The 23578-nt window shown below is 42.9% G+C and overlaps 2 protein-coding genes across 2 annotated transcripts; one reads left to right on the top strand and one right to left on the bottom strand.

Annotated features, from left to right (window-relative positions):
* The first annotated feature begins 14038 nt into the window (after nucleotides 1–14038).
* Nucleotides 14039–17278, top strand: LOC136440968 (threonine-rich protein-like). The gene is made up of 4 exons (XM_066437178.1): nucleotides 14039–14149; nucleotides 14609–14748; nucleotides 16020–16113; nucleotides 16387–17278. The coding sequence occupies exons 1-4, from the start codon at nucleotides 14104–14106 to the stop codon at nucleotides 16800–16802; spliced, it is 696 nt and encodes a 231-aa protein (XP_066293275.1). The 5' UTR covers nucleotides 14039–14103; the 3' UTR covers nucleotides 16803–17278.
* A 2737-nt stretch (nucleotides 17279–20015) lies between these two features.
* Nucleotides 20016–23340, bottom strand: LOC136439957 (tumor necrosis factor ligand superfamily member 10-like). Its single transcript, XM_066435647.1, has 3 exons — nucleotides 22966–23340; nucleotides 21765–21909; nucleotides 20016–21290 (listed from the first exon to the last, which is right to left on the bottom strand). Exons 1-3 carry the CDS (start codon nucleotides 23236–23238, stop codon nucleotides 20866–20868), a joined length of 843 nt encoding a protein of 280 aa, XP_066291744.1. The 5' UTR covers nucleotides 23239–23340; the 3' UTR covers nucleotides 20016–20865.
* Nucleotides 23341–23578: the final 238 nt, after the last annotated feature.

The following is a 23578-nucleotide window of genomic DNA, read 5'->3' as shown; positions in this document are numbered from 1 at the left end:
ATTTTGTTTGTATTGTTTGACCGTTGACCATTGACACAGACCTTAAAAATGGCCGACCCAGCTGGAGGTTCACGCTGTCCAGGCAGTTAAAATCAGGAGAAGCTAGACTGATGCACTGCTCAGAAGAGAAGCGGATCCGGAGAAAAGAACTTGACAAGACCTGAGTCAGCTTTAAATATAGATGTGATTTATGTTGCAGAGACTGCCATTCTCGTATAGGGCTGTTTAGCCATTGCCGAAGCTGTAGGGCTGATATCAATTAGGATTTTACCATGGTCAATGTTGACCGAAGGAGGCCATATACATGAAACGCTATTCTTCTCAATAACTTTTGTACAGCACGTGACTAGCGTAAACAAAATGATCAAGAACGGTCAAGAACGTTGTATGTTTGCCATATCCCTGACTCCCCTTCCATTTGAATGTCGCGCCTACTCGATGATTTACAGTTTATAAGCTAATGTCAAACTAAATCGCAACTTTAATGTGAAGTTCATAGAAAGTACCATAGAAAGCCGATAGGGGGCCAAAATATAATCGTTTCTTCCTTTTACAAACCACTACCAACACACCAAATATCCTCACAATTCTCCACGACTTCTAGATCGAGTTATGTTGTGCACAGACAGATAGACACACACACACACACACACGCACACACACACACACACACACACACACACACATATATACACGCACACACACACACACACACACATGTACGCGAAAACACAATCTTCTTGGTGAAGGCAATAATCTGTTAATTTTGAGTTTCGAGCGACCCGCAGTTGGTGGACATGTGAGCGAGTCTCTGAGCGACAGGTTAAGTGACCTCAGGGCTGCTGTAGGCATTCTCTTACATCCATGCAGATGTTGGGGTAGGAAATCCTTTTTTTATGACAGTCCGGATTTTCTGACAGTCATCTAGCATGTAAGAGAAGCCGGGCAGGCAGTAAACGTTACCATGTCCCAACCCAACATCTGCTTGGACATTAGGCATGTGGATCCGGCGCTCTGGAATTCATCAACGCTTGACCCAGCTGTAGTTTAGCTTCACAGCCCGGGCGTATTTAGGAGTTCGTTCAACTTTAATAGACCCTATCGGCAAGCTAAGGGATGGGTGCTTAAATGCAATAACAGCTGTCGGCAGTTCGGGTGCCGCCGTTTCTTAGAAAGTATCTAAAGGGGAAACCTTAAGAAGTGGGGTAAAAATGTTTCTGCACCCATTTTTGAGAAAGGGCGTAAAATAGGGGTCCCGTAATCGAGAAGGTGCTTCAATCGATAACACACCAACGTATAGATTATTCGAATCAGCCAAGACAAGCGGAGACCTAAGCCACAGAGTCAATGTAGAGTCTTACGGCACAGTCCTAGCTTTCGTCATTGCTGTTCCTTATCGCAGTGGGGGTATAATCTAATAATGATTAGAATTCACATGTACGCCGGAGGGAGAGAACATTCGGTGACCTTCCTTTGAGATTTCCTTCCGGGACCATTTCCAGGAAAAAGGGAAAGTGACTCGTGCGGTTGGTGATGACGTCTTGCTGGCATGAGCTTGTAAAAAAAAAACATTCACAAAATTTGGGAAAGTCCCCAAACAACCCCCCTCCCCTACCACAGACAGTTTTCCCTCACGGCGTCCACCGTACTTAGCCTGGGTGCCATCCTATTTCTACCAGGAGCCCCGGTAGAAATAGGATGGCACCCAGGCTAACCGTACTAGCCTGGATACCAGACCTTTCGCGCGATGCAACGCGATGACCCCTTTTGGGCGGGGAAGGCCTAGTAGGGATAGAGTTGGCACCCGGGCGCTCTTGGCAGCCGAACTCAATTTCTATCGCGAGGTAATTAGGGGGCCGTGTGCTAACTGTGGCGGCGGCGCAAGTTGCTTCCCCGGCCGAAGGATTAGCGCCAGGAGCACGGTGGTCTGGCACCCAGGCACCACCGTACAAAAAAACACATGTTGAAAGTTGCCCGCTGCCAATGACTGCGGTTCGGTGGGTCGCTATACATTAGCCTCCTTTGCAGGCCTTCTGGGCGGCGTCGACGCTTATTGACGTATAGGGGCGGGGTCGTGGTGTAACCAACTGCAGGAAATAAAAGCTTAAACCTGCAGTCTCCATCCTGGGTTGGTTTCTTGACGTCTTCCTGGTTCAGGAAATAGACAGCGCAATACGGACTTTTTGCAACCCATTACCTCAACACTTCGGCGGGCACTTTCAAGAATTGCTTTCGCTAAGAAAACAGCGTGGGTTGGCTCTTGATATCTTCAAGTCCTGGCGCGTCCTGGTACGGAAAAAAGTTCACGGAAATAAAACGTTTTCCTCTGCGTCAGTGTAGTTATAAAATGGGTTACATCCCCTCTCACTACTACCACTCCCGACCCAGCGCCCTTGAATGCAGCTACCTGTTCATGTACAGAGAGACACCATGCTGGCTTTGCTACTAGCAGTGACACTTCTACTCGGCTGCGACGTGCTGCTACCGGTGACGCCGGCACCGCTGCGCTCCGCCGAGGTGTCCAGCACAGCCCCGCACGGAGACCGCGAGAACTTCGAGCCCACGTCTGCGTCTGTGAGTAACGTGTTTTTTTGTTGTTTTTTTTTTCGAGATAGGTTAGAAAATATTTCTGACCATTTCATATTTTCCTACAACAGCGGAGTTTTTCTCGTTCCACCACCTTTTACCTCCCCAACCAAATTCGAAGCCAGGTACTCATTTTTGCACCTGCGTGGAGTGAGGAAAGTCGTGTTAAGTGCCTTTCCCAAGGGCACAGTATCAGAGACACGTCAAATTTAAGGACTCGAACCCAGGACCACTGGGTTCTGTGCCGAACACCTAACCGTCACACCAACACGACGCCATTCAGCTAGTATTGGGTGATGTTAATTGGGATTTTATCATTGTAAATATTGACCTACGGAGGCCATATCTGTATAAGTATTTAAAAAATCCTGTCATCGACTGCAGACAACATCTGGGGTTACTTCAAGAACGGCCTGTACCCGGACACTCAACCTGACCTCCCGTTCTGAAGACGGCTCGCCTGGAGACCACCCTCGTGCTGAACTGGTGCGGGAAGGCACAGTACTGATCTACCGCTTACTCGATAGAGTCGGAGACAGTCTACAAACCATGGTAAGTAATGATGATTTCGTTTGGTCATGATCGTTAAGATTTAAATCTACTTATGTACAAAAGTAACTTTTTGTTGTTAGTGCATTGCAGGCACTTGCCATGTTATTTCTGCTAAATACGCTGATCTTCAAAAAGTCAGAAATGCTTACAAAATAGGTAATGAAAACTTTTTTATAATTGTATAAACAAGGCAATCGAAGATGGCAGACTTCACAGCATTAACGTAGGTCAGAAACACACACATACATGTACACACACGCACTCACACACATGCATTAACACGCATGCACAGATACACACACACGCAAGCAAACAAACGGACACACAAAGACACACACACACTCGAGTCAGAGGGAGAGAGAGAGTGGCACACAGATTGACACTTTCAAATCATTACTTCACTTCGTATTTTCGTAAAGGCCTAATTAAAAGTACTTTTCTTCGCGTCGCGTTGAAAAGGTGACCAGTTGTTTTACGAATTGCATACCTATGTTTCTTTTAATGATAAAGTTTATGCCTTTTTTTTTACAGCGAAACGATAGTTTTCAAGATCTCAACTACCGCGTCGTGACGCAGGACGAGGACTCTGACAGCCTCTGTTCAGGGGTAAGTTTATTTGGCATTACCATGACGTCACTGTGTGACGAAGGGGCGGAAAGGTGCACCGTACTAATGCTTGAAATTCTCACAGGGAAAAGACTTATTGAAAAAGATACGAAAGAAAACTCGCAACAATATTGCTTCATCTTTCGTCAATGCTGTGTTCCTGCTGTTATTTTAATTGTAATTTTTTTCCCATTCGCTCTTGCAAACGACTTCGCGAATGTTTCATATTTGCTGCATCCTGGTGGATGTGAGATTGAAAACTGTGATTTTTTTCTCGCGTCTTTTTCTCACAGACTTTTGAAACCTTCCTGACAAGAGTGTACGCCTACCTGCAGAACTTCACCGCGCAGCTCGCGGCTATCCAGGACCAGTCCGGGCGGGTCTCGGACTTCAGCGTGCCGCTTAGACAGAACATCCTGGCTTCCACCGAGAGTCTGCAATTGAACGTTCGCACCTTGGTAGGCTGGACTTTTCTTCCATAAACTTCTCCCAGTCCCCCATTCTATGCTTTGGTCCCAATTGCGCCAGTGCTCGTAATGCCGGGGGTTTAGTTCCGGTCGGGCCGCGAAGCCAGAAATTTCGTCCCGGTGGACTGCCGGTGCCTGCACGATTATGTGTTACCGCGTTGGCTTTAAGTCCGAATTAAAGTCACCGCGGTGCCCGGCCGGGCCCAAAAAGCAGCCCGTGAACTAGCCGGCGGGCCCCTTTTCCAATTGAGACCTAAGCATTAAACGGGCGAAAACCGGGCAACCTATGATCGACAAAAAAATCAAAATCTTTTAGTTGAGGACATTAAAAGATCATTGAAATGTCATTTGAAGACCTTAGGCCTCCCTCTCACTGTGCCCGCGGCACGCTGGCGGCGTAGCTGGGTCCTAAACTGGATTTGTCTTACCCTTCACTTTGTAATGGGAATATCATTCAAAACGACAACAAAACACACACAGCACACTGAAAGATTTTTCTTTTTTGTCGATGAAATTCAATTCGATCGGCTGGTATCAAGCCAAATTTCTGAGCTTGCCAAATACGTGAAAGGTCAGCTACTGCACCTAAGCACGACACTTTGGGGGGGGGGGATTACAGTATACGTGAGAGGAGTACTCTAAGTTGAAAGCATTCGTGGGACGTGGTAACTTTCTATCATAAGTCTAACCATAACCCTAACTCTAACTCTAGCCCAAAACCTCTTCCCTAATCCTATTCATAACCCTAGCCCTAATCTTAACCTCTACCTGTAAATCTTGCCCTGCCACCATCGACCCCAGCCCTAACTCCACACAGGTGCTCCTCTCACGTTTACTGGTATCTCCCCAAAAGTGTCGTGCTCAGGTGTAGTAGCTGACCTCTCACGCATTTGGCAGCTCAAGGATTTGGCTTTACATCGGGCCGCGGGTTGAGAATTGTGATCTTAGCATAAGTTACCAGCATTAGTTGGTACTGCACAGGCGATAGAATGCTGTATTTTGGTATAATCCTCTTAATTGTGTAAATATTTCGTTTCAGGCTGGACATATCATAGAGACAACGTTGGAATCTCCCACGACTTCTCCTAGTCAATTGCACCTATGGACAACTGTAACTACTTATGAATTAAAGCGCTCGACTCTCGAGCTGTTAGAGTGGTATCAGTTCTTCCTAAACGCCACAAAAACCGTCTATGTACAACTTCAGAGGCAAACCTCAGCTGCGGAAAGTCAATAGACTCTTGTCGTGTTATACGCAGACTATTTATATTTTCGTGATTAGTACTATGGCGCACCGATATTTATCATATATATATATATATATATATATATATATATGATATATATAATATGTATATATAGATAAACCATTTATGTAGATATTTATATTTTTATTCATCCTGTTTATCAAACATACAGGAACTTTATAAAATCTATCTTATATACTTGAATTTTAAACTTTCAAAATATGTATATGATACGTGGAATGTAACTATGGGCCACTGAAAGTGTATTGATATATATTTACATTAGGGAGATTTCTATGGAATATCCATATTTTTTGCATTAAATTATTGAGACTGGCTGGGTGAGATGTGTAGCTGTATTTGTTTGTTTGTGCCTTTATTTATACTTAATGGCTCTAGTTGTCATAGAGACCGAAGTAATGCTAGAACTTTGTCCCGGTGCACTACCTATACCCTGGGAGTCCAGGCACCGTAATCGGATCCCCGCACGCGCGCCCAAGCTTTCACGGCCCACCCTCCCGCTGCCCCCAGAAGACTGACCCCGCCCCACTCTCCGCTCAGACCCAAACTCCGCTATCCGATTACTCCGCTAGCAGATCTTGGGTTTACAGCGGAGAGTGGGGCGGGGTCGGTCTTCGGGGCACAGCGGGAGGGTGGCCCGGGAAAGCTTGGGCGCGCGTGCGGCGCTTGGTGGCTAGCCGATATACGGTGCCTGGCCCCCAGGGTACACTACCTATTACTAAGTACCCAAACATGAGAAGCTTCGACTAAAACTCATAGTGGATTGCATAAACAAGGTGCAAGAATTGAAAATGTTTACGTTCCGGGTACAATCTGCAGACTCTGTAAAAATGGGCCAAAGTTTGTCTGCTCTTGCTCTTTTAAAATCCACTTTTATACGACGCCCAGCGGAGTTCATGATAACTGCAACCGACGCAAAACAGTACTAGTATCCAAGCGCAAATTCCCACCGACCCAACAACATCGTAGTCCAAATGATACACTCTCAAAGCTGACGTATCCCTCTGATGCTATCAGCCAGAACAGCTTTTCAAGTACCGTGACGCACTACTTTATACCCGAACTACTATTGACCAAGGGGGTCGTAGATAAATGCTATGTTCTGCGACCTTTCAAGAGCATTCAAAAGGCATTCTAGTCCGAATGAAGCTTTCCCCTATGCACGAATGGACGGGAACCCCCATGCACAGTGGACTATTCCACTTGAAAGTTAGACTTTTCCTATAATCACCCCAGTCCAAAATTGAATTTTATAAAAATCCCCCATTCAAGAATGGACTATTGTAGTGGCATTCACATGTAAAATGGGCCAGTCCAAAATTGCTACGGCCCAAACAAGAACTATTCTAAGATCACCCAGTACAAATGGAGTTTTAAAAACTTGCCCCCCCCCCCCCATTCAAGAATGCAACCTTCCGGAACGTGCATGTTTGGTCTAAGATGGAAAAAATTATAAAATCATTTGAAGGCATGTATAAAGGCAGAGATATTGACCCACTTTAACTTTGTGCCAAATATCAGAGATGACAGAGATGAATGAAGATTTGACAGGAGGAGAAGGAAAAGAAACGTCAGGATCAACAAACAATATAGTTCACTCATATACCTGCAGTTTGGAGTGAAATATAAAAAAAGACATATACAGGAAGTAAGAGGAGAGAAGTGGGCTAAAAAGCCCCCCTCTCACTGGACCCGCGACACGCTGGCGACCTCGCTGCGTCCTAAATTGGATTTATGTTACCTTTGACTTTACAGTGGAAATAAATTGTAAGTACTTCTAAAAAGTCAAGAAAGCGTAAAAATATTCGTTGTTCATCGGTAAAATTCGTTTAGCGCGTCTTTGCTCGGTTGCAGTGTTGCAGTGAGGTCGCCAACGTGTCGCGGGTCCAGTGAGAATGTCACGCCCCCCTTTATACTAGTACCTTTGAGGATTATTTGGCCTGACACCGGCATGGTGGTGCATCCGGTGAGGGTGCTTTGAGTTTGTCTGAGGCACGGGCTGGCCATTGAGTCATTGAATTCTCGACTTATGTTCTAAATATTTTTTTTTCCTGGACAAAGTTTGATCAGAAAGGCCCAGTTTTCTGCTGGGGAGGACAGATATATGTGTATTTTGGAAATCTTGCCAAAATGGATGACTTTGCCCTGCAATTGACTCCGAAAATAAGACGTGAGTTGCGTATTAGCATGTTTTTGTTATGGGGGAAGTTTGTAGCCGAAGAAGTGATTCATTTGGTTCGATACGATAAGTAGGCTGCACAACGGTGGGTCAAAGTAGAAAACAACTTCTTCCCCGCAAACTTTACTTAAACCCCCAAAAATGTTGATGCAACTCATATGCACTGGAATATATACACAGGCGTGATAGGGCCCAAACATCGCTTTTTACGCGTATTACGTAGTTTATCTAATCTTCGACGCGTGTATGACATATATGCCTTATATTTCATTTCGTGTCTGTGCATTGTCAGTAATTGTTGTCAAACTTGCAATTAGCCTACGGGCATGGATTGGCAATAAACTTGATTATGACGTATACTTCATACGTCACACCCGGCAACTCGGAAGCTCATTAAGCCTTTACACATCTGTGAGGAAATGGTGCGCAGGTTCATGGCCTTGGACTTGACGTCATCCTGTTGGAATGTGACAGCTTCAGGAAATAGAAGTTGTACTTTGGACAGAGCAAATGGGGCGTTTTCACCACCCACATTTCTGCAATTCGGGCACAACTCAGTTATACCCTCTTTCCATAAGATGGCGTCCGCTGAGGAACTAAACGTAGTAGATCTAACAGATGTCATTTATATAGAATACAGTACATGCAGCAATGTTCGCGGGGGTTTTATGTTCGCGGTTTTAGCGCTATAGCGGCGACCATTTCATCGCGGCCATAAGACCACCGCGAACATTTCTGTCCAATACTGTAGCACTATGTGACTATAGCACTGCTGCAAACTAAAAACCACCGCAAACACTCCGTTTTCCCCTTAGCGCGAAATAAAAACCACGCGAACTTAGATGCATTTACAGTAATTGTATTTTGTGAGTTTTGTTGTCTTTCTAATTTATTTTTACATCATGGATCATATTTAATTGATAACGTCAGAGGTGAAACAAATTTTATTTTTGTCGCTGACTTCTCCCTTGACCGTTGAGTCAACTGCAGATAGGAAATGAATCTTCTCCTTTCCAGGAAATCAAACTTGGAATCTAGATCTGGACATTATACATGGCGCGATCCCACCCACGACTACCATTACACGTAAGATAAGACTTTCTTCGCGCCGCCTGTACGTACGTACTCGTACACAAAAATAAACTTTTACGTGGGTTGGTTCTTGAGTCAGACGTCGTCCTATCGCGTCCCAGCACGAAGAAATAAAACTTCAAGGAAATAAAAGTTTTAGAGTATAAAATGGAGCACTTTCCCTCTCAGTGCCAGCACTTTCCCCAGACGGCCCTCTTGAACGCTGCCACCTGTGCGAGTACAGAGAGACACCATGCTGGCTTCGTTACTAGCAGTGACACTTCTACTCGGCTGCGACGTGCTGCTACCGGTGACGCCGGCACCGCTGCGCTCCACCGAGGTGTCCAGCACAGCCCCGCACGGAGACCGCGAGAACACCCAGCCAACGCCTGCGTCTGTGAGTAACTTGTGGTTACCTTATCTCTGTTTTTATTTTATTTTCACGATGGACCAGAAATAACTTTTTTCTGCAACTTTGTCGCACAATAGCAGTTTTTTATGCGATTGAAACGAAGTAATATGCAGAAAACCACCGCGAACACTTCATTTTCTCCCTACCGCGAAAATTAAAACCACAGGAACTTGAAGGCATTTACAGCGGTCAAAGTATGAGAATGACAAAAAAACATTATTGGCTGATCAATGATATATCAAAGATTAAAGAAATCTTAAGGTCTCATTCATGAGCTTTTTCGTCCCATATAGGCTTACATGTTATGATACGTGTTTTACATGGGCGCGATCGTAATGAAGCTATAGAAAATGCACCAATGTTATTCGTTTTATGTTGAGAACATTTACCCTAGAAACAAATTGCCAACATTTTCACTCCATACAATCTTCTTTAATGGCAGTTACAAACTGCACTTAGCTACACCCCCCAAAAAGGCACTTTCCAGCTGTAAGCGCACGGCCGCATCACTCACAATGCCGGGTTGTGCACGTCCGACCTCGTGCGCGGCTGCCAGCTTATTTCTTCAGTTACAAACAAGCTTTCATGACGCTTGAGATCAGCTGGGCTTGCTAAAAGGACATTTCCCACCGACATAAACACACCTTCATGCAGCCGTTTATTTTTTGGCTACGGACTCTACCCCATACATGTATGAGACCAGCAGGGCATCGCATAGCTGTTTAGTCGGTAGTGTGTTTCTTTCGCATAACCGGTAAACCGGTAAGTATATGCTGTGTAAGGTTTGATCCACTAATGAGACCGGGATGGACCCCTACTCTTTTCAATAAGTTTGGTATGGCTCTCCTCAAACACTGGGACCCCGGCTTTACGTCCCATCCAAGAGAACGTCCCTATCTGAAGCTAGGTACTCATTTAAACCAGAATAACGCATTTCTTTGGGTGCTGCATTGTGGGCATTGACGATAGATTAATTATCGATAACCTTTATTGCCATTGTAGGCAAGTACAGGCATACCGATATAAAAGTCGTAATCCTCAGATCCCAACTTTATTTGCAGACTAGCTCTGACGTCACCATGGCCTGTACTCAGATCTCCCGTTCTGAAGACAGCGCGGAAATACAGCACCCTTGTGCCGAACTTTTGGGGAAGGGCGTCGTGCTGATCAACCGCCTATTGTCTTTACTCAAGAGAAGCATACAAACCATGGTATGTCTCTTTGTTGCCTGTTTTTTTTTTTGCATTATAAAGCCGTCAGCATACGCTGCCATTTAAACGTTGAAAAAAGTCTGCAAAAAAGGTAACGTTATTGCAAACTCTTAAACAAGGCATTCAGAAATGGCAGACTTTACTTTATTCAGGTATGTCAGAAACAAAAAAAAAGTTAACACACACGCACAGACACAGACACACACATACACACGTGTACACACATACATGCACACATGAGCACATACACACATCACACACACACACACACACACACACACACACACACACACACACACACACCTTGGGGCGAAGTAAAAAAACAACAACAAAGGACTGAAAGGAGTGCTTTGACAAACGACACAGAATCAAAAGACTTTGCTGTGCATTGCAAAGTCGACGTAACAAATGACGTAACTTTTTATGACGTTTTCCAGCGAATCGTGCTTTTTAAAGACCCTAACTACCGCGTCGTGACGCAGGCCGAGGACGCCGACAGCCTCTGTTCAGGGGTAAGTTTATTTGCCATTACCATGACGTCACTGTGTGACGTATGGTGGGGGGGGGGATCTGGTCACGAAGAGAAAAGTACACTGAACTGATGTCTGCCAGGGAAAAGAATTAACGGAAAAAAAAATTGGTTATGAAAAAAATGAGAAATTGCAAGAACGTCACTTAGACTTTGATCACTTCTTTATTCCCCCTCCTTTTATGGTTGTTTTTGCCATCGCTCGTCTAAACGACTTCGGGAATGTACTATACTCTCTATATCCCGGTGGTGAAATATTGAATAAAGTATGTTTAGAAAGACAACAAAAGTAAAAAAAAATACTATTCTATATCAATGACATTTGTTTGAACTACTAATCTTAGTTCCTAAGCGGTCGCCACCTTATGGTAAGGGGGTAGAACCGAGCTGTGTTCCAAGTGCAGGGATCGTGGGTGGGGAAATACCCCTTTTGCTCTGTCCAAAGTAAAACTTCTACTTCCTGAATCCGTCAATATGGCCAAGGATCTACGCACAATTTCGCTCTTCTAAACGACTATAATCAAAACGCTGGTTATGACCGTAGAGTCTAACAGGATTTCTGTCTGGCGTCTTTTTTTTTTCCAGAGTTTTGAGGACTTCCTGACAGGAGTGCACGCCGGCCTGCAAAACTTCACCGCGAGCATCGCGGCCATCCCGGATCAGTACCAACAGTACAACCCCAGTGTGCCCGTTCAGACGTTCACGCAGAGTCTGCAGTGGAACGTACACTCGCTGGTAGGTTGGACTTTGTTCTCATAATGAATGGATGACCTTTATTGTACGTTTATGCTTGAAGCTGCGTACAAGTACAGTGATATAAGAATGTGATATCTTCCTACACCTACAAACTAAGACTAATGTATATTCTAAGTACATCTTCAACCTCTTTTCGCTTCCTAAGGCCATGTAAGGCCAGATGGAGCTTATGATACGATGCTGTAGATCACGTATATCGCGCGAACCGCTGTCATTTTGGGACAACCTGTTAAGTTACCAACAACGGTTTGTGCCAGGGACAGAATGATGTATTGTTGTACAACGCCCTTGCGTAACTTGTACATTTCCTTGCAGGCTGGGCATGTAATTGAAGCATCATCGGAAGCTACCACAGCTTCTCCAAGTCAACTGCGGCTATGGACTAAGTATGAGTTAGATCACTCGACTCTCGGGTTGTTAGAGTGGTATCAGTTCTTCCTAACCGCCACGAAAACCGTCTATGTACAACTTCAGAGGCATACCTCGGGTGCGGAAAGTCAATAGACTGATGTCGCAGATGTTAAATGTATCATGATGCATCAATACACATGTATCAATCTATCATGTTTTCCATAAATATTGGCACTTTATTTATCAAATTTACCATACATACTAGAACGAAAAACTTGGAAAATATGTATATTATAACATAAATTATATGATACGCTGAATGTAACTACTGAGCCTGTGTTTGATAATTGAAAGTGCATTAATATATTCAAATTATGGATATTTCTATGGAAGATCAGAGTTTTTTTATTAGATTATCGAGACTCGCTGGTCGAGAAGTGTAGCTTTACTTTTTTGTCTGCACGTATAATTATACTCAGTGGCCCTTGTTGTCATAGAGGCCGAAGTAAGTTAGATTCGCTGTTGTGTTTCTGGTATCACTATAATGTTGTAAATGCATGAATATTTGAATTTTGATATTAAAGAGCAAAGTAACAGTTAGTAACAAAACGTCTGCTTGTTTTGATTCTCTTTCAACCATTTATACAATATTGACGTCAGTGAAATTTGTATGAATGCAAAAAAATGACGTCCGCTAGAGGGAAGCCCTTAGATAGATCCCGTATCCCGTTCCGTTGTATTTCATAGTTATGCTTATGCCATGTTGATTTGAATATATGGATCCTCCGGGTACCCCAAAACTAATGCGAGCGTGCGAATAAAAAAGTTGCCTTCATTATGAAATATACGTGGCCAGGAAGGATGACCAGAACTAAATACACTAAGTGTGGTATACCGAAATATGGATTCTTCATTTTTGTTCTTTCACATCTTCTTCTTTGACTTTGGAATCAACTTTGGCATTTCACGACATTAGTATCCGTTTTCCTAAATTTTGTTTTCCAATTTGCAGCATATATGTTCTCATTTTGCAGCTGCTTTGTACGATTTACCGTATGGTTGAAAAATTTCTCTTTTTTTTTTGCAAACGGATGAAAATTGATGCGCGCGTGGATGTCGTCCATATGATCGAATCAACATGGCCTTAGCCACTAGGATCGAAGGGGATATCATGTTCTTAGTTCAAAACCCAAGCACAATCAATTACACAGGAATAGACCATGGATTTTAACATGTAAATAGTGTTGTTCGAATAAGATATCCCTAACATGGGTGTAAAAAGAAAGGTCCTTTCCTTTATTTCCCTTCTCCACCCCTTCATTCCCCTGTGTCGCCTTTACTTAATGTTATTCTTCAAGCAGAGGTTACTCGTGGAGAATAACTAAATACGCATATCGCAGGAGTTGGTGGATCCCAAATAGTGTTCAAGAATGATAAAAACCTCATCACTATAACTCCATCCAAACTTGCTTGTTTCTGTCTGTTTGTTTGTTTGTTTCATATAACTGGTAAATCACCAGCGTAACACACCAATTCTGTACAGCAGGTATAAGCTGCGTAAGACCAGGCTGATATGTTTGATCCACACTCACACAGGCCTAGGGATGGACTCCTACTCTTTTCGATAAGTGTGGTGGGCTCTTTAACGTGCTCGAGGTGTGGCTCTCTTCACACACGGAACCTACACGACTATACGTCCCATCCAAGAGGACGTCCCTAACCAGAGCCTGAGTGCTCATTATCAGTCGAGGGAGAAAATGATGCAAGGTGCATTTAATTTCCCAAGGACACAACGTTAGGGTCTGCTCAGGAGCCGAACCCTGAACCTCTAGATTCTAAATCAACAACCCTAACCCTGCGGCGAAAGATTCTATTCTCACTACGGATGGACAACAGAGATCCTGTCTTTTCAGAGCCTTGTTTCACTTCAACTGGTTATAGCTGAAGGAACAAAGACACGAAATGTTAACACTTTTACGGGTCAAATATTCTTTTACATAAAACACCACTGCGCATGCTTGTAAAAAGTGCATGCTGGGTAATATTCTATTCTTGCCTTGGAGTCTTTCTTGGCGAACATCGCCCCACGTACGTCGTCACAAATCAAACTTCAAGATGGCATTTTCTGCTGGCTGGTGTATCTTATTGGTTGTGTTTATCGGTGAGAAATTTTCGTTGTGTTTTTGTGGTTGTACTGTTGTTGTGCTAACTTTTGAGACATTCCAACTTGTTGGAATGTTTTCGTTCTGGCAAAAGGTTGTTTGTTTGAGCGCGCTAGGAGGGATGTGTATGTGAAATGGTGGATACAAAACGTTCAAGCTGGCCACTACATTTTGTAGAAGGGAGAGGCTTGTAATTAAGAGAGAGCCACACTTGTTAAGGAAAAAAAGCAGACGAAAAAGCAAATGTCAACTGTGCAGTAGATAGGTTTAAAATTTCGCGTTCTTGTGCCACTTTCCAACAATTGTATTCAAGAAAGGAAATTAGCGAAAGCCGCAAAAGTGACTTCAAGGACGTTTAAATTCGCGACAGCAGTCAGAAAATGTCTTGATCTTCATCTACTTGCCCGATGATGTTTAAAATGTCTTCATTTCAATAAAAAGAGAAACGTTTGTTCCAGTCGATCCCACCAGCGCATTGACATGCTACACCTGTAATGCCCTAGAGGGGGGCTCCAATTCCACTGATTTCACCAGCTGCCTATATGACCCTACCTCCGCCAGCAACCAGACATGTCTTCCGTCCGAAGACACCTGCCAGGTGAGTCAAGTAGATAGGGGAAAGTGAAAGTAAGCTTTCGACAGGTGTGTAAGGTGTGCGTTCAGTCATGCGTGTAAATACACCTGCCAACTTGCGGTTGCTAGCTAGCTTTTGAAATATAGGAAGTTTAAGCGGGTTTTGTATAAACTGTGCACGGGAGTATTTGAGAAACCACCTTTGAAAAACATACTACAAACAGAAATGGTAATGTCTGGTTTTGGCAAAGAGGACTATACGAGCGAACAAAATGGCGCCTGTAAAATGTGTTGAAATCGTCATAGGAGCAATTTCATGGTACCAAAATCGAAGTATTCATGATATATTGTAAATATTTCCTAAACAAAAACGCTTTTAGAAACTTCTCTAGATTTCTATTTTTCTTTCTCGCTAATTCAGATCTTCAATACAAGGAAGGTATAGGAACTTTAATAGCAGATATGAGGGTGATTTTTGTGCGACTTTGAAACAGCAATGTCGTAGCCACGTCAGAAATAACAATAACAATGGAACACAACAAAACGGCCTAAAGCAACAGTTCCTGAGTATTGAAGACCAGCCGCGGAACGGCGCCGCGGTGCGTCACTATGTTGATTCGCAACTTCACATGAAAGGGAAGAAAAACAGTCCCATTCGGGAACTTTTGTTTACCCTAGCGGAACAAGACAGAACAGCAACACCTTCTTTTTCTAGGCCAAAGGCTACTTTTGAAAGGTGAATTACAAAGTAAACACTGTGTGAAAAAGGCAAAGCATACTCCATGGCAGCTACTGTAAAGATGTGTTGAGGCAAAGGTTTTATTATTATCTTTTCCCTCTACAACTTAAATCTTACAGCCTTATCTTGCATTTGATTGACACACGATCGATTTTGACAACTTTATGTCACTGATAAATACACGGTGTTCCGTGAACAAATGCCATCCGTGTTACGTCATACGAAATCTTTATTGACACAAGAAAGCACAGCGTCTTGCGTAAGATCTTCTATAACTATACATACAAATGAACAAATCGCTACAAATTGATTAACCTAGTACAGGTATATGAATAGATAAACATATTGAGTCTGACGTATGACTTATGCTACTAGTCCTAAGGTCTAAACATTCTTTAATATATTTACCTATTTGTACACAGTAAGGGTCATATTCTTCAAGAATATATGTCACGGATATGATTTTTTTAAACAGCGATATCTGCTATGTAGCTTGATTATTACGTCTACTGCCTAAATCAGACATGTTCTTAGTGTTTACGTTTGCCCTTTTTCAGTCGGTGCTGGTGGAACTAAGTTGGCTAAGGGTCATCGAGAGAAGGTGTGCCAACTCTTCGGTCTGCGCATCAATACAGAACTCTACCAGCGCGAGTAAGTATCTCAACTCGTAAACTAATAGCATTAAAAAGAAGTTTGTAATCAAATAGTACGCTATGGACCTTTTTATATGTAATATTTTGTGGAGAACGCCCTGAAACGTCCGATGACTTTTTTGCTTTGTGCCATCCTGACGAGAAGTCATGAGACAAAGGGCTGACCTATTGTTCTTAGAGTGTATGTATATTATTCATTTCATACAGAATAAAGATGATTTTGAACCCTCTATTTTTGCATATTTCAATATTCCTTTCTCATGAATTGCAGCCGGCTCGCAATGTTGCGGAACAGACCTCTGTAACGTCGAGTTAGTGCCTACAACCCTTGCACCGACGACTACAACCAAGCCCACTACGGTTGTAACAACAGTTACAACAACTACACCAACCACAACCACATTTGTTACAACGACAACACCAAGCTCAACAACAAACGCGCCCACGGCCGGCGACAGATACCTTGTCTATATCGTGGTGATGGGCGTCTTGGCTGGCCTCCTTCTCATCATGACGATCGTCGCTATTTGCTTCTGTGTGAAGTACCGGAAAACGGTCAACAAGACGAACCCCATCATACAAGTGCGAGAGTACGAGCCAGAGAACAACAACCAGAACACTAACACGAGTTTCTCAGACATAAAGAGCACGAAGTTTGATTACGCATACCGTCCTTACGTACCGTAGCAGATCGTGAAAAAGAAAGGTTGACGAAGTGACCAGATGAAAATTAACCCAGAACAATACAACTCATTACCTTAAAGTTTGTACCAAGATAATATAGGAATGACATAGCTTGTCAAAAATCTAATATATGATATATGTAAATATGAGTGATTACACCAGAAAACATCACGGAAGACGAAGACACTTGGACGGTCCGATCTGACTTGATGAAGATGTAAAAAGTTTCAAGACAGCCAAGTCAAAAAATAACACAGTACTTGCTACAGTGTCGACATATTCACAACAGTTGGTTGTCTCTTTTATTCAAAGTTCCATGTAAATATATTCCTGTTGTGTTCTAAACGACATGCTAGTGAGAAGATGCCTGTATTAATTATCTATGTAGTTATTCTCTGTGTTACACCCTAACTGCTGTGATTGTAATTGAATGTACAAACAGTGTTGGGTTGAAATAAAACATGCGTTGTGACAAAGTATCATCTCCGTTTCAGACAGGATAATTCATGCACTACTGTCGGTCTAAACCAATAACATTCTAAACAGTTGCAGAGCTTTCCCTCAATCAATCAATCAAAGCCTTTATTTCCTTTCGCTTGTTCGGTCACACAGGCCGCTTTTCAACAAGGTCAAAGTGGAGGGGGAGGAGTCACGGAGTACAAAATAAACTTTACATAAATTATATCAGCACAATCATAGATAATCAATCAAAATAAATAAGTAAATAAATACATACATGAAGTTCTGGACCTAATGTCCGACTTTGACTTATCAAACACTGACCACGACATTGTTACTGTTACCATGACAAAGAAGTATGACGCATACAATGCATTAACAATGCACTTGTAGCGCCCTCGTGCGGAGATTAATCGTTTTGCAGCTGCTTCACTTGGCCCCACATAACCCAGGGGCCGTACAGCAAGAACCCATACACCAAGCCAAATATGCCAGCGACAGCAGAGAGTTTAAGATCCCCAGTGCTACACAAAATTATCCAGACCTGATACCCTATCTCGGTCGCCCCTTCAATGACTTTTAGAGGTGCTTTCGAGCAAAGACTGACGGAAGATATTGCGCCAGACCGTGGTGTACCCGGAAGTAAGCACAAGGTAAAGGGGACGAAACCTAACTTGGGTGCCATCCTATTTCTACCGGGGCTCCTACATTCGCTACCCTGAAAAAATAGGATAGCGAATGTAGGAGCCCCGGTATGAATAGGATGGCACCCAGGCTAACGTAACATAACCTAATTACGTGCGGGAGCAGTTTACGTTCACTTTGGGTCATGTCCACATGTCGAGTTGTATTATACCGAAGCCTGTTCTCATGAGCAACAAAGAAAGTCATAAGTATGATCCTTAGCCATCTCTCTCTTTTATAAAAAAACAATGAAAATGTTTACGTCCAGCGACATAACAGAATAAACTCCTGAACCGGTAACAACAAGTTGCACGGAAGCGTTATGCATGACGTATTTCATATGAAATTCGACACCGCATACTTCATAATGTTTTTCTAACTTACACGATATCTAGTATCTTTTAAACGTAGCTGACGTTAAACCTTTCTTTGATATTCAGACTATCCATGGTGATTCGAGGTTTGAAACTCTTGCCAATTTTAGGAAGGTTTGATACAACCTAGCGACCCCCGCTCAGATGATACATTTTTGTACGGCATGACATAATGGCCATACGTTTATCACGTGAACGCCACGTGCTGCTGATGTCGGGGAAATTCAGAACACAAACATTGCATTCTTCCACCGCGTCAGGCAAGCGGATGAACAAACATAGTGACTTTACTGTCATTTGTCTGTAGACTACTTTCGACAGTTACTGTGCATTTTTTTATGGTCTATGTTCTTCAAGCATAGCGCTAGAAGGGAAAATACCGAGGTGGACGATAATGGGTTACCCTAGCACAATTCTGCATCATAAACTCCAGTATAAATACATGCTCACACGGCGTTAAACAGGCGGAGAAAAACTTACAGACCATGCATTTTCTTGCTAAAAGAGCTGATATTTCTGCCCATTGGTTTAACATTTGGCTCTGTCCGCGCGGTTTTAAGATGAATAACGTTTTGAATATCGGACGTTAAATGGTAACGTTACGTTAGACGAAACCGCGCTGGGATGGCCACACCTGTTTTATAGTAGAAGCCCGGTTTAACTTTTTTACATGTTTTCATTTCCACGTTAGTTTATAAGGTGCCCAGCAGTGTAATTAAAGGGTCCAACATGTTGCGAATCTGTGTTGTCTCTAACTATTTTGGGAGACAACGCAGTACATTCGCACATTGCCGGGGGCACTAGACACAATGGGAACATGTTGGGGCGCACTTGGTGACCAGATGCAAGCAATAAGCTACCACGAGCAGTCATTAAAGATGTTAAAAAATATCCGCGGGGATGATCCACATCCAGATATTGCTGCCGCACTCGGCACTTGGACTATCTTGGAATAGATTCGGTGACAAGAAGAAAGCAGTCAGCTATTACGAGAACTCAATAACGATGTGGAAAGCTATCACGGAAAGACAACACGGCACATCTGGACATTGCGAGTTCACTTCGAAATTTGGAAGTCTGCTTGAGTCAGTTTGGCAATGAAAAAGAAGCAATTAGCTACCTCGAACAGTCTCTGAAGATGAAGAAAACTATCCATGGAGCTGATACGGCACATCCGGACATTGCAGAATTGCTTCACTTCTTGGGATTATTAATGGAAAATACTCGGGGATATCGATCAGGCTTGATATAATGAAAACTATCTACGGCGATAGCGCGGTATACGTCCGGACATTGCTGCGTCACTTAGCCATCTTGGGTTTTGCTTGAGTAAACTCGGCTATCACAGAAAGGCTATGAACTATTATCAACGGTCACTGGCGATGCAAAGAACAGTACATGGTGACAACACGTCACATCCGGGCATTGCTGGCGTACTTGAAAACATGGAATCATCTTACCGTCAGTTTCGTTATGAGTCAGGGGGAATCAATAAGCTACTTGGCACAGCCATTCAGAATTAAGAAAAGTGTGTAAGGATACCATATGGCACATTCGGACATTGTCTTGTCATTTGGCGATCAGGAGAAAGCAATTTACAAACATGACTAACTTTACAAAGAACCGCTACCGGTGACAATACGGTACACCATGATGTTGCTATATAATAGTGAATGAACTAAAACAAAATAAATGCATGTAACACATACAACGCTTACTTTAATGTCCAAAGCAGATGCTTCCATAAGTCTCGTTGCATAATCGTTAATCCTTCTTATTGCTTTGCAATAAAGTTGACAAATTTTGATTGAAACCGCGATAGATTTAGATTATTATATAGGTAATTATCTAAAAATATTGATCCATTGAGGGCAAGGGAGATGTTATGCCCATTTGTATAGAATGAGGGAGCTTCAGGCGGAAGCCTCAAGCGTCAAACCTTTGCACGTAAAAGAACCCAACACACTTATCAAGAAAAGTAGGGGTGACCCGGTGTGCTTGGCTAAACACACGAGCCGTAGCGAAGCCGCATTGCACTGATAGCTAACGAAAAAGTGTCCCGCTTCGTCCTCAGTCTAGGATTCGACCTCTTTACCTTTTTATCATTACTAATATATGTATATACACCATGTGTATATCTGTACTATAGTATCTTTAGAATATACTGTTTTATAAGGTTTAATGTTCTATTTACACAGTACATTGTCAATCTAAATGCTGGCAGTGAATCTGTTACACTTGCTTATTTGGCAACAACAAGAGATATTTACATCATGACATGGATTCTAAACGGTAGCTTTCAGCAAGATGGAATGTAGACTTATCCAAGTCGTGTCATTTCTACCAACAAGCTAAGAGATGTGTACATCAGGAAACTAATTATAAACTGTAACTTTTAACAATATGAAATTTAGATCTACAAAATAACTTCCAACAACTAAGATGAAGTCATGATAAGGAATATTCATATTTGTTTGAAGAAAGTAACTTTTGTAACAGGTATAAATCATTTCGCCATTTCGATTTGCTTGTCAACTTTATATTTCAGTTCAAATCATAAAAGCACCGAAGAAGGTAGAGGACTCATCAAAGGAGATCATCTGCGCGTTTGAGACCGAAACCGAAACCTTGTCCCCTTTCTCTAGCCTGAACACCCCGCCCTGAAAAGACGTGTAGAGTCCAAACTCTGTTCTCTTTGACCAGCACGTGCTTCGGGAGCTTTTCATGATAAGCTGAGGTTCCGGATAAGAAGACTGTTTATACGTGTAATGTATGAGCTGAAAGGTGTTAGCTTCTTTGTCGGTATTTTCTTCTGGATTTTCGTTGAGGAACCTATATGACAGTTGTGAGTAGATGTAGTAGAGTCCATCTGTTGGAATAACGAGGTTTCCCCCTCTGTACTTCATCCCGTTCGCCAGGGTCGCCAGGCCTTGTTCACTCTCCCAGGACCGCAGTTTCACTTCTCCGTGGTGTTCTGTTTTAGAAAAAGAGAAGTTTACTTTCATATAAAAAACATGTGGTATTTGAAAGATTTGTTGATGTTACATCAATTTAGCTGCCAGTTGAATGTGAATGGTCCAAGAAAGTGTTAGTGTTTCAGGCAAAAGAAAAGCAGACACATATGGTAACATTTACAGATTGTAATACTTGATGAAAATCTCTTTAAAAGATGCAGAGATCTAATTCCTTTACATTTTGATGCTGGTTAGGATACTCGACCTACGTAACCTACTATTTGCCTTGTTTATGAAAACGTTAAATGGTCCGGTCTATTTCATTTGATCAACAATATGCTGCAATAATCTGTCCAGGTACTAGTATGCAGCTTGTACTCTTCAGTACGAACCTGGTGTGTAACGCCAAGGGGCGGTTTACCGGGTATGCAATACAAACAAATAAATCGTTCAGGAAAAAAGTCTTCCAGTTGAACATCGTAACTGTGACTCACTCCTTAAGTTGTGTCGCGGGTTTCCCGTAAGGTGCGCCATGGGTTTCCTGGAGCCAGGGGACCAGCCGGCCGGGATGAGTGGGCCGACCTGCGCTCGGTCCGGGGACGCTTTCTGGTCGTCCTCCTCCAGGAGCAGTCTCACAGCCTGGTGGATCGGAAAAATGGAATTTTTTGGTTAATCCTTAATTAATGATTATGCCAAGCATGATAGTCAAAGCTATGTGATGGCCACATTTCTTTCAGGTCTCTTTCTGATCATTGCCATTCAACACTTAGTGCGCTTAAAGAAAACATTCACCTTTTTAAGTCAGTTAAACATCTTCGTTCATTATTTATTTCGTTCCAACACCTGGTACATCTTGATTTCGCACTATTCTTTTCACAGTTCAGAAAAGAAATTGAAAAGACTGGTTATTAGTCGTACTGAAGATTGAAAGATACGAGAGAATGGCGCTTCTTTAACCTTTAGCACACTGCAGTACCCGTTTGACACCCAATTCCATACTGGTTACAGAGTTAGGCAGCAGGGAGAAGGTTAAAGTGCGCTTCCAATGTCAAATTATGTTACTCAAAACTAAATCGATGGTAGAAAGAATCACGCAACCCCTTTTACTTTGATCAAACTACCCAACAAATTGCCGTGAATGGAGATCGTGCTATTTTTGATGCAACAATCTCAGCAGAAGGCTTATGTAAGCGGACTTTACTCTCACTGAAAAACAACTTGTCGACCCTTGTACCACCATACGCCATTAGTGGGCAATATCTATTGTTTATCTACAGGTATGAAATATGAAATCAATTCGTTTATAGGATCTAGGAATGACTCACATTTTTCTTTTTGATTAAGTGTATGAATGAGTATATCATGATCATGTCCTTTTAAAAAGTTGGGAATGACTTTGTCTCAGATTGTAACAGGGAAACAGTAAAGACACGTAAGAAAATTCTCACCTTTGTGAAAGTGAAACAGTTTTCAACTTGTTTTCGTAAAGAGTTGAGGCATTGAAATTTCGGCAATTCAAAGGTTTGGTGAGTTTCTTTTGCAACAAGACGAAAACGGCTGTAAATTCCACGCTGCTCTATTACATTGTATAATGCTCACCTTGTAAACAAAACAGACCGCTGACACGTCGGACTTTGACTAGTAGTTTCTACAATGATACCGGCTCTTAAAAACAACTTTTGCAAACCTCCGTACCTCATCCACGGTAGCAGTGATGTTCCAGCGGTCACCGCCGTGTCCTGGGAGGTCCAGCTTCTCGTAGGCGCTCCTCAGCTGGTCAAGCTGCTGGCCGAAGTACACCCACATCACGGCCAGTCCGGCAAACAGGCCCGCGCAGAAAACCGTCAGGACGGAGCACAACACCACGAGCGTGCAGTGGCCGTTACAGGCCTTCGGCTCGAGGAACTCCTCATCGAGAGGAGCGGTGGAACACTCGCTGTCTTGACGCTTTGAACTGCGTGCTGCCATTCTTGCCTTGCTGTCCGTTTTCGGTGGGGAAAATATGGGCCTGTCGAGAGCGAGTTCTACCTGCGCCTACGTTCGGTACAATCTGATGCAATGTTTAACTTAGTGGGGTGTTGAGCAAATATACACTGGTTGCAAGGTTCACCTATAAACAAACTTTAACCTACCAATCACGTTAGTGACGTGTTTTGGTTGCAGAGGGCAATAACAATAACACTGTCAGCAAACGTAACTTACAGTGTGACTGCTATGGTATGAAAATAGGACAATGCGTATACAAATCAATCACACCTATACTTGTAGGAACATGTTTAGTTTGATTTGTGACGCAGTGTGCTGGTAG

The sequence above is a fragment of the Branchiostoma lanceolatum genome, chromosome 8, assembly GCF_035083965.1.
Source record: "Branchiostoma lanceolatum isolate klBraLanc5 chromosome 8, klBraLanc5.hap2, whole genome shotgun sequence".
NCBI lineage: Eukaryota > Metazoa > Chordata > Leptocardii > Amphioxiformes > Branchiostomatidae > Branchiostoma > Branchiostoma lanceolatum.
This window is presented reverse-complemented; position numbering and strand designations above follow the sequence as displayed.

Excerpts from the sequence above, each read along its gene's own strand:
- LOC136440968 (XM_066437178.1), top strand. The coding sequence starts at position 14,104 with ATGGCATTTTCTGCTGGCTGGTGTATCTTATTGGTTGTGTTTATCG. Across the intron at positions 14,150-14,608 it reads CTTATTGGTTGTGTTTATCG|TCGATCCCACCAGCGCATTG; the intron begins GTGAGAAATTTT and ends CGTTTGTTCCAG. Across the intron at positions 14,749-16,019 it reads CGTCCGAAGACACCTGCCAG|TCGGTGCTGGTGGAACTAAG; the intron begins GTGAGTCAAGTA and ends GCCCTTTTTCAG.
- LOC136439957 (XM_066435647.1), bottom strand. The coding sequence starts at position 23,238 with ATGGCAGCACGCAGTTCAAAGCGTCAAGACAGCGAGTGTTCCACCGCT. Across the intron at positions 21,910-22,965 it reads TCACTGCTACCGTGGATGAG|GCTGTGAGACTGCTCCTGGA; the intron begins GTACGGAGGTTT and ends CCGATCCACCAG. Across the intron at positions 21,291-21,764 it reads CCCGCGACACAACTTAAGGA|AACACCACGGAGAAGTGAAA; the intron begins GTGAGTCACAGT and ends TTTCTAAAACAG.